Here is a 10,911-nt window from a genome sequence, read left to right on the forward strand (position 1 = left end):
TTGGTTTCATGTAATTTCCTGCAAATCAAAATAATCTAGATTAAATTAATACAAAATGTAACTAAATAATAAAATCTAAATGTGCATATGTTTATGAATTTTTAAAATGTTTTGATATCTGACTTTATTTTTGTATGTTATGGGGGAGGGGCAAGTGAAGACGTTTAACATTTATATTTAAGAAGAAATATTTAAATCAACTTTTTTTTTCTTTTCTGTTTTGCCCTGAAAACCTGTGAACTCGTAAATTAACTTCACAAACTGCCGGGAATAAAAATCACGTGGCTGGATTTTTGCCCGATCAACAGACATCATTAAATTCAACTTTATTTCCGCTTTTATCAGTGACGGTCTAATCAGAGAGTTTGACCTTTGACCCAGACTGAGGAACCCTGGTGGACGGATTCCCACTTTTCTTTTTTCCACAGCTTCTTTATTTTTGTTGTAATGTAACTTTGCTGCTTGTTTGTTGTTTAAGCATCATGTTAGACTTGTGAATTTGATCAAAATGATTTAAAATAGATAAAACTATAATTTATTGATTGACTAAATAATCTGTCATCGTTATTATTATTGGTTGTGGGCTTCTTACCTGGAGGGTGACAGGGCTGATGATGCAACCCACCTTTGCCATTGTGTGTGTGTGTGTGTGTGTGTGTGTGTGTGTGTGTGTGCTGTTGTGAGCAGCAGGTCTGGAGGAGGAGTTAACTGAGGAAGGAACAGGAAGTAGGAGGAGCCTAACGGGATCAGAGCCTATAAATAAAGGGTGGAGTGGAGGTGTGAGCGGCTTCGTGCTCAACCTCAATCTAAACTCAGTGAAGTGAACGGTGAGTTACATTTCATTTTTCCTTTAGTTCCTTTAGTTTCCTGTAAATTCAAGTTTGCGATGTGATTGACGGTCCGAGTTACTTATGTTGAGTTGGAATGACGATGATGTTGAAATATGGTGCGACAGATGTATTTGGTAATAATAATCTATCTATCTATCTATCTATCTATCTATCTATCTATCTATCTATCTATCTATCTATTATCTATATTTGTTTTTTTATCTTAAAACAAAACAAAAAAACCTGCCTGAGTCAGCATTTCCTGTTTTGTTGGAAACATAACTCTCTTTGGTCTAAAAACCGAACAGGAAAAAACATGCCTTTTCAGCGTTGCTGTTCTTGTTGGAAACATAAGGTGCAGGTCTAAAGTCGCCGAACAGGAACGTCAGCAGCTCTGACGTCAGCTGTGATAAAGACCCAGAAAGATGGCTGGTTCATCCATCAGGAAAGCTGTAGCAGGCGCTCTGGAGGACCTGACGGAGAAGGACTTCCAGAAGTTCTGCTTCCACCTTCTGGACCGCCGGGACGAGCCACGCGTCAAACGCAACAGGGTGGAGGGGAAGGACTTCATGGAGATCACAGACGTGCTGGTTAACCATTTCACCGAGGAGGGGGCTGTTCTGGTGACGGTGGACCTCCTGAACCAGATCGGCTGCAGCGGCGTCGCCAAGACACTCGGTAAATAAGCAAAAAATAGCTGTATAATATATGTTTGTGGGCGGAGCCTTAGCGCCACCAACTGTTGTGGGTCAGAACTGCAGGACTGGCATGCCGGCCTGCCGACTGCAAAATACGACCGGATGTGGTGGAACATCCTGGTACGGATGGCCCAGTGTCCACACTACCACACTATTCAGTATGCCAAAAGTACCAGGATGTCCTACTACATCCTTTTTCTTTTTTTTACATCAAACGTGACTACAGATCGCCACCTAGAGGGTCAAAGTCCAAGACGCATTTTTATGATGAAGTAGTACATCCCAATTGTACACATACTACATGCAACAGTACGTACTTTGTGAGAGCAGCTCCGGTCCGTCCTAAAAGTAAAAAGAAAATAGTGTGCAATCTTTTTCTGGCGTATCCAACAGTGTGGTACTACGATGAATTTTTCAGGGAGGCTACTGATATTTTTTATTTTGCTTTCGGGGAGAACCAGGACATTTTTCATGAAGTTTTTATGTTTCCTTTAAGTTAAATATATAAATCCAAAAAGAGATTGTAAACAACTTCGCTCCTTCTTCTCTTCCAACCTCTTCAACAGCCGCCACTACGGAGGTCTTGCGGCGGAGAAGACCGAAGCTCCCTCCGGAGGAACGTCAGCGCCGCCTACGGGAGGGATGTTGTTTCTACTGGGGACAACTGGGTCACATCGTCTCCACGTGTCCAGTAAAAGGCTTACCAGGAAGTATGAGGGCCCCGGTGAGCCAAACCCTGTCCTCCTGTCCTCAGCTACAGACGATGACGAACCTTCAACTGATTGGTCCATTGGGGCAGATCAAAGATCATGAAGTTGTTATTGACTCAGGTGCAGATATGAACTTCATCGACTGGCAAGTGGCTGAAAGGCTGAATCTGAAAGTAATGATGTTGGAAGCCGACGCCCGAGATCGTCCGGTCTCATTCAATATAACTCATAGAACTGAACCCGTCAAGTTAGTCATGGCCCAGGGACACACAGAGACACTAAGTTTTCACCTGGTTGACTGTCCTCGCCGTCCTCTAGTGTTGGGGCGTCCCTGGTTAATTAAGCACAGTCCATGTTTCTGCTGGTCTACGGGGCATATTATAGGGTGGGGCAAGTCCTGTTCTGGCACCTGTTTTCTCCCAGACTCCTCTGCTTCAGTTGCTCCGCCCACCTCCAAAGTTCCAGCCTGCTCCACGAACCTAAAGGAAGTTTTCAGCAGAGCTCAGGACACCTGTCCACGTCGCTGTATTGGTTATGACGGTCGACTCCCCATCACAATCAAAAACAGGTTCCTCTCCCATTCACCTGTTAGATTTTTGCGAGATGCCAAAGTTTTTACTAAACTCAGCCTGTGTAATGCTGAGGAGGGGAGCGAGTGGAAGATTGCCTACAATACTCCAAGTGGTGACTTCGGTTGCACCAATGCCTCTGCTGTTTCCCCAGCTCTAGTAAAAGACGTTCTCCGAGGTGTGTTAAACATTTTTGTTTTGGTCGACTTGGGCGACGTTCTAATTTTTTCCCCCGACCGTGATAGTCACACGCAGCACGTCAGTCGAGTTCTCCAACACCTCCTTGAGAACCGGCTCTACGTTGAAGACAAGAAATGTGAGTTCCACGTCTCCTCGGTGTCTTTTTTGGGATTCGTCGTGTCCAATGGCAGCATCCGAATTGACCCCGACAACGTTAGGTTTATTTCAAAACGGCCGACGCCAAAGAGCCGTAAGCAGCTTAAAGACTTCCTAAAATTGACTGACTTCTACCACCATTTTATCCACAATTATAGCTCCATCGCAGCTCCTCTTCACGACTTGACGTCTGCTTCTGTTAAGTTTTGTTGGTCCTCTCCAACGAAGGCAGCCTTCCACTGGCTTCAGAAAAGTTTTACTTCTGCTCCTACCCTGATTATTCCTGACATCCATCGCCAATTCATAGTAAAGGTCCATGCCTCTGACTCGGATATCCGGGCCGTCCTCCTCCAGGGATCCCTACAAGACAACGAACTTCACTGTTGCGCCTTCCTGTCCCGAAGGCTGTCCCCCAGCGAGAGGAATTATGATGTTTCTGACAGGAAGTTGCTGTCCGTCAGGTTTGCGTTAAAGGAATGGCGACGCTGGCTGGAGGCGGTGCAGCATCCGTTCATAGTCTGGATGGATTACAGGAATCTGGAGAAAATCAGGTCTGCTAAAAGATTCTCCTTCCGGCGAGCCAAATGGGCCCGCTTCTTCAACCAGTTTGATTTTACCCTGTCTCATCGCCCACGCTCTAAGAACATGAAAACAGGATATTTATCCCAGTCATTTGGCCCTAATTCAAATCCAAACACTCCTTCCAACATGACGACCTCCTGCCTGGGGGGGGCAGATACTTTGAACATAGAGAACAAAGTTAAACAAGCCCATCGTGGTGTTCAAGGTCCGGACGGACGTCCAGCAAAATGTCTCTTCGTCCCAGACTTTCTCCGTCTTCCGGTGATCAGCTGGGCTCATAGTAACCAGTTGAGCTGCCACCCCGGTGTGTACCGCACCTTGTTATTCGCCAAACAACGCTTCTGGTGGCCGGCCATGGCTAAAGACGTCAAGACGTACGTCTTGGCCTGTCGTACGTGTGCTCAGTGCGAGACCTCCTGTCCACCTCTTGCTGCCAGGAACGACTGTTTTGATAGGAACAAAAAGATCAAGTCTCCCAAAGCAGTGAGTCGGGTGAAAACGGATGTGGTAGCAGTTGGCTCACAGTTTCCCACCGACGGTGTGTCTTTAGTTTTAGGTGATGATTTGGCCGGGGGCAAAGCGTCGAGGGATCCTGAGGTGACGGTTAATAAAACGTATGACCATGATTTGCAACGTTTCGTTATGCCGGGATTAAAACCGGATGTGCGTCACGAGGTCGGCAAACAGAATCGGACCATTCCTCCACATCCTGTAAATCCAATTCTAAAGGCAGCTGAGCCATTTGAGCTCGTAGCTGTGGATCGCGTCGGTCAGTTTCCCCAAACAAAAGCTGACATTTCCACTGTAGCGATAGTACTGCTGATGTTTTTACATTTGTTTGGTTTGTTTAACGTCACACAGAATGATCAGGGGTTTAATTTTGTGTCACAAATTTATTTTATACACTTTATTACACTTTACACTTTTATACACTTTTACACTTATTACACTTTACACTTTTATACACTTTTACACTTTATTACACTTTACACTTTTATACACTTTTACACTTATTACACTTTATTACACATCTTTATGAAACAACTTGATGTCACTGATGGTTCCAAATCCAGCAAGTATGCGCACTTTTGGAAAGACTTCATGGAGATCACAGACGTGCTGGTTAACCATTTCACCGAGGAGGGGGCTGTTCTGGTGACGGTGGACCTCCTGAACCAGATCGGCTGCAGCGGCGTCGCCAAGACACTCGGTAAATAAGCAAAAAATAGAAAGATGAAAAAACAACTAGTAAAAGTAGACCGCTTTCTTTTTACTTTCCGTTTCGCGCCCTCCGGACTTCCTGCAGATCTGCAGGCTGCAGCTCACCGACAAACTCCTGTTGTACGAAGACAAAAAACACTCCAGTCAAGTTTCATTTAGATGAAGATTTATACAAATTCATTCTGGCTGAAAAGAAATCACACCCGATTAAAACTTAGAACATCGTTTTTAATAATACAAATTTCAGTATAATTTATATTTAGAATAAGTTTAAAGTAAAAAACAGTCAAGCCAAATGAAAATGTGAATTTCAGAGAACCATTTCTTTCACTTCAAACAACAGACCATCGACTACTTTCACGTGTCGGCGTCACTCCGAGTCATTGATGTGAAATAAATGTGAACCGTCCTTTGGTCGAGTTTTTCTTCCTCAGCCTCTAACTCCGAGTCTTCCTCATGTTTGCAGGTGAAGAGACAGCCGGACGGTCTTCTGCAGCCGCTGAGCAACACGGTAAAAAAGGTTTGTAGTTCAACTCCACATGAAGCTCCAATCATTTGTATTCTTTGATCTTTCAGACAGTATTTGTTATTCATTATTGTACCGTGAACTCTGACCTCAGAGAGTTTATAGAAGGTTTTTATTTGTATTTTTCTGTGATTTGTTTTCCACCTTTTTACGCAGCGACACCTGGAAACCAAAGGAAATAAATATATATAAATATATATAAAGACGGCTCGGGCTTTATGTCCTGAACTAATGGATCCGTCTGTTCTTTCCTTTTCCCCTCAGACCAGCACTTTGTGGATAAACACAGAAATGAGTTGATCCAAAGAGTGAGCAACGTCGGACCCATTCTGGATGAGCTCCTCACCAAAGTCATCCAACAGGAGCGTTACGACGCAATCCGAGCTGTGAAGCCCTCTCAGGAGCAGATGAGGGACATCTACGGTGTTCTCCTGAAGGCCGGCACAGACGCCAAAGACATCTTCTACAACATCCTGCAGAAACACGAGAAATGTCTCCTCCAAGACCTCCAGAAGTGAAGACTGCGGTGAAGTCCGTGTTCAGACACAAACTCGGATAATTGAGCTGAACGCAAAAAAGGTTTTCTTCACATTCAAAAAGTCAAAGATTTGTTTTTAAGAGAAAAATCTTTCCGGTCTGTTGTTTCACGCTTAAATGTGTTTAAACTTGTACATATGACGTGAACCTTAATTCAATGGATTCATTTTAATTGGAGATAAAGTTTCAGCTGAATTTCAGGAGCAGGACCACGCCTCAACCACTCCCCCACTTCCGGCCACACTCCTATAAATGTCCACCCACTCTAAACCTCGGCCCGTTCACGTTTTCTGCATCCCTCCCTCCCTCTTGTTAACCCGTTTCACTTATGGTTATCATGTTTCATAGCCTTTATCCTCCCGTCCCACATGGAGATCTCGGGGATCTGCGAGGCCCGGGAGCCGCAGTGGATCCTCGACTAAGCCTTCCCCAAACCGCGAAACTCTCACCCCGGCTTAAGTTGGTTATGTAGTCGCCACGCCGGGGTGTAATCAGCCAAATAGTTTGTGTCACATTAACATGCTGAAACCTGCAGATGAAACGGAGACTCTGTCAGCGTTTTCTGATGTCCAGCTGGTGAAGGAAGTTTCTGGGCGATCCGAGGACGGCCGAAACACTCTGAAAGGTCGTCTCACCTTTGATTTGCGTTTTTTCGTGTTGGACTCCCAGCATGAGGATGTGGTCAGTTTAATTCAGTCTCACGTACTTCTGCACAACACTGATGATCCGTCTGCAGAAGCGGTTCATTCACATGTTGCAGAGCCAAGACACATCTGTCAGCTGATGAGTCCGATGGCTCACACTGAACTAGCGCAGATTTATATTTGAAAGTGAATCAACCAGAGTGTTATCGTCTTCCCCGAGTCGAGGACCGCGCTGATGATGTCGGCAGGGACAATTACGTTTCCAATCCGGACCTGTTGAAGGGCTGTCGAGATGAGCACGGTGGGATGCCACGCTGATTTGGAGCACGCTCCAAATGTTCAGTTGACCAATCAGATCTCTGCGTCAGCACCACTCGTTGCGTAATGTTGTTTTTTACTGACCATAGTTCTCTTGGCTTTTTAAAAAAAAAATTTATGAATCAAATGCTGAACTCAAATTGATGGAAAGAAAATAAGAGGTGTTTATTTTCTCTGCCTGCAGCTTAAGAAGTTCCCAGTGTCTCATTTACAAGGTCTTTTACGACGTCTACTTTACGACGTCCATATGTCCTTATCTTGTAACCTACAACTGAACTTAGATCTAAAGGGAGTGGGGGTGACTGTCAACTGTTTGTCACACTGTATAAAAGCTGCCCTACGGAGGAGAGACGCTGAGCAATGCTGGACATCCTTCTTTGAGTGGACATGTATTTGCTCCTTCTTGCAAGAATAAATGTCCGATATGTTTGATTTTGAATCCAGCCTCTGAGTCATGTTTCTAACACAAATCAAAGACGAACACACTGGTTCCTTTCCCCCGTGAGTCCTGCCAGTGGTTGGTCAACCACGTTAAGGTCGGTGAGGGTGTTACCTGTAGTAATAATAATAATAATAATCTGTATTTGTAATAGCACCTTTCATACAAGAAATGCAGCTCCAAGTGCTTCACAGCAGAATTACATGCAGCGTTTCACATAAAATCAGACATAAAGGAACATTTAAAAATAGAAAAGAAATGAGATGCATGCAAACAGATAACATGAGGAGCAGCGAGGGAGCTGCTGCTTGTCTTAGTTTGAGCTGGAGATCACCGCTCGTCCAGTTTTCGTTCTCTTGGTTCGGTGTCGGTACGTTTCTGACTTTAAGGGGATGAGCTGCAGGACGACGGCCCGGACTGACTTCTCCTTTTGTTTGGTTTTTTGTTTGGTCGGGAACCTCCAACCTTCTTTAGTTTGTTTCTTTCACTATACTGTAACTTATTAATATACATTTGGGGGGAAATAAAGCTCCTTAACATCTGTTTGTCGTGGCATCCTTTATGCGTTTTCATCTTCAGTCTGTTTTAGGTCAAAAATCTTCTCAGTAACAAACAAAATGTGTAAAACTGTCATTTAAGTCTGATTTTTTAAAATATTTTTTTTAAATCTAAAAACCTACTGCAGAAATGCGCTGCAGGATCAGGTGGTTTCATAAAATCTGCATTTTTCTGTTGTAGGATTTTAATGAACTGTATTTATTACCAGGCTAATTAATCAAATACCATCATTATCAATCGATTACAGGCTATTTAGTAAATAATTAATAATAATGAAAACTGTATTTAATAATAGGCCAAATATTCATTTACTTCTGTACGCTGAGCATCAAATAAATAAAATAAAACTGTTGTTTATTGATACATTGATATTAATCGATCATTGTTATCTTTGATTTCAGGCTGCTGAATTACATGAATTAAGTGTTTTGTCAGGTTCCTCCATCAGATTTATGGTTACACTTTACTGAGTGATATGTGATATGAGGTAAACATACCTTTTCGGGGCGCTGCTGTTCTTCCTCCGCGGGAGTGGAGGTGCAGGTGAAAGGCGCCGAACAGGAACGTCAGCAGCTCTGACGTCAGCTGTGATAAAGACCCAGAAAGATGGCTGGTTCATCCATCAGGAAAGCTGTAGCAGGCGCTCTGGAGGACCTGACGGAGAAGGACTTCCAGAAGTTCTGCTTCCACCTTCTGGACCGCCGGGACGAGCCACGCGTCAAACGCAACAGGGTGGAGGGGAAGGACTTCATGGAGATCACAGACGTGCTGGTTAACCATTTCACCGAGGAGGGGGCTGTTCTGGTGACGGTGGACCTCCTGAACCAGATCGGCTGCTGCGGCGTCGCCAAGACACTCGGTAAATAAGCAAAAAATAGAAAGATGAAAAAACAACTAGTAAAAGTAGACCGCTTTCTTTTTACTTTCCGTTTCGCGCCCTCCGGACTTCCTGCAGATCTGCAGGCTGCAGCTCACCGACAAACTCCTGTTGTACGAAGACAAAAAACACTCCAGTCAAGTTTCATTTAGATGAAGATTAATACAAATTCATTCTGGCTGAAAAGAAATCACACCCGATTAAAACTTAGAACATCGTTTTTAATAATACAAATTTCAGTATAATTTATATTTAGAATAAGTTTAAAGTAAAAAACAGTCAAGCCAAATGAAAATGTGAATTTCAGAGAACCATTTCTTTCACTTCAAACAACAGACCATCGACTACTTTCACGTGTCGGCGTCACTCCGAGTCATTGATGTGAAATAAATGTGAACCGTCCTTTGGTCGAGTTTTTCTTCCTCAGCCTCTAACTCCGAGTCTTCCTCATGTTTGCAGGTGAAGAGACAGCCGGACGGTCTTCTGCAGCCGCTGAGCAACACGGTAAAAAAGGTTTGTAGTTCAACTCCACATGAAGCTCCAATCATTTGTACTCTTTGATCTTTCAGACAGTATTTGTTATTAATAAGATGAAGAGTGAAGCAACAGGCTGGCTTCCAATGTTTTCATCTGATCTTTTACATCGATGTATTTTCTAAACCAATATTATAATATTAATACAGTTAAAGTGTCACTTGGGGATCAAGTTTTGATTCTGTATTGTTGATGAAAGTTGATCAAACCGACTGCTGATTGATCTTTTCCTGTTTCCTTCCTCCTCAGAGGAACAGCAGCGTCCTTCCCTGACCCAGAGAGTGAGTGATGTCACATCAGTCGACTTTACACGGTCCACATTTCATTCATTCAAATCTGCATCATACGTAATACAAACGTAACTTAAAATATCGCTCACGTTGTTCTCCTTTAAACTACTTATCGTACGCACAAGGTCTTCAACACGGCTGACACTCAGCTATACAAAAAAATGATGTCGGAAACTAAATGAATCAAAGCAAAGTATTTGATTTATTTTCATATAACTTGTCAGGACAACAACAATTTATGTTTTCTGAACCTCCTGAGTAACATGCATCACTTTACAATATGTTAAAAGACAAACAGCACATTATTACTAACTACTAGTCCGACTGATGGAATCTAATCACATCTACATTTCTAAAACATCGATGAGAAGTGAACAGAAACATCTGAAAGCGTCTCAGCTGAGAAACTCCACTGTTTGACTGATAAACATTTCCTCTGAATTTACCAGGTAGAAACGATGGTGTCTGTTACTGAGCTGCTTTTGGAGACTCTGGCTGGTCTGAGTGATGAAGAGCTCAAGATCTTCAATCAAAGGCAGTGGAGCTTTTACTATCGGAGACGTGACAAAGTCCTCTTAAGGAGGAGGCCGCTGGAGACATCACACCTGCAGATGTCAGGCCTGGAGACATCAGACCTGCAGACATCAGTGTTTATTATGGTGCAGATTCACAGACAAAACTCGGTGGAGGAGACCAGGAAGATTTTAATGACGATGAGGCGGATGGATCTGCTGCAGAAGCTTTCACACAGCAGCTCAGGACCCAAAGGTAAGACAACTAAACATGACATCACCTAAACATGTTCAAATCACTGAAACGCTTCTTAACGTGTCTCAAATGCTTCACAGCAAAGTCTTAAATATGTTGATGTGAAATGGAGAGAAATTAAGATCTTCTTTTGTACAAAGTTTACAACTGTGACAGTTTATCATTGTTAAGGAGCTTAAAGGGAGATTTTGTAGTATTTTGTACAAACCTGTATTGTGTGATACACAGAGCTGATAATCAGATGTTAAATCAGTGACGAGTGTCTCCCACCTCTTCTCTCCTCAGAGAAACCGTCTGTGGACGAGCGACTTGCTGCTCTGATCCAGAAAGTGAGTAACATCACGTTCACTACAACAGCTTTCATTCACAGGCAGGTTGAACTGTTTGATGGCAAAATCCAAACTCTGGTTTACACGGCATTTCTCTCACAGCAGCACTTTTATCCAACAATAGTCCTTCATCATGTCTTCATCA

The 10,911-nt window shown here is 43.3% G+C and overlaps 2 protein-coding genes across 2 annotated transcripts; both read left to right on the top strand.

The window, feature by feature from the left end:
- The first annotated feature begins 1,215 nt into the window (after positions 1 to 1,215).
- On the top strand, positions 1,216 to 7,425 carry pycard (PYD and CARD domain containing). The gene is made up of 3 exons (XM_069715089.1): positions 1,216 to 1,508; positions 5,413 to 5,466; positions 5,737 to 7,425. The coding sequence occupies exons 1-3, from the start codon at positions 1,256 to 1,258 to the stop codon at positions 5,988 to 5,990; spliced, it is 561 nt and encodes a 186-aa protein (XP_069571190.1). The 5' UTR covers positions 1,216 to 1,255; the 3' UTR covers positions 5,991 to 7,425.
- A 1,080-nt stretch (positions 7,426 to 8,505) lies between these two features.
- On the top strand, positions 8,506 to 9,366 carry LOC138630590 (apoptosis-associated speck-like protein containing a CARD). Its single transcript, XM_069715027.1, has 2 exons — positions 8,506 to 8,827; positions 9,305 to 9,366. The coding sequence occupies exons 1-2, from the start codon at positions 8,575 to 8,577 to the stop codon at positions 9,364 to 9,366; spliced, it is 315 nt and encodes a 104-aa protein (XP_069571128.1). The 5' UTR covers positions 8,506 to 8,574.
- The last annotated feature ends 1,545 nt before the right edge of the window (positions 9,367 to 10,911 follow it).

The sequence above is a fragment of the Brachyistius frenatus genome, unplaced genomic scaffold, assembly GCF_029030835.1.
Source record: "Brachyistius frenatus isolate BFR_SWC_R1_liver_20210118 unplaced genomic scaffold, ASM2903083v1 Contig_137, whole genome shotgun sequence".
NCBI classification, from domain to species: domain Eukaryota; kingdom Metazoa; phylum Chordata; class Actinopteri; family Embiotocidae; genus Brachyistius; species Brachyistius frenatus.

Bases quoted from the DNA above. Each gene is read 5' to 3' on its own strand.
- LOC138630590 (XM_069715027.1), top strand. From the start codon at position 8,575: ATGGCTGGTTCATCCATCAGGAAAGCTGTAGCAGGCGCTCTGGAGGAC. The intron at 8,828-9,304 runs GTAAATAAGCAA...TCATGTTTGCAG, and splicing joins CGGCGTCGCCAAGACACTCG to GTGAAGAGACAGCCGGACGG.
- pycard (XM_069715089.1), top strand. From the start codon at position 1,256: ATGGCTGGTTCATCCATCAGGAAAGCTGTAGCAGGCGCTCTGGAGGAC. The intron at 1,509-5,412 runs GTAAATAAGCAA...TCATGTTTGCAG, and splicing joins CGGCGTCGCCAAGACACTCG to GTGAAGAGACAGCCGGACGG. The intron at 5,467-5,736 runs GTTTGTAGTTCA...TTTTCCCCTCAG, and splicing joins TGAGCAACACGGTAAAAAAG to ACCAGCACTTTGTGGATAAA.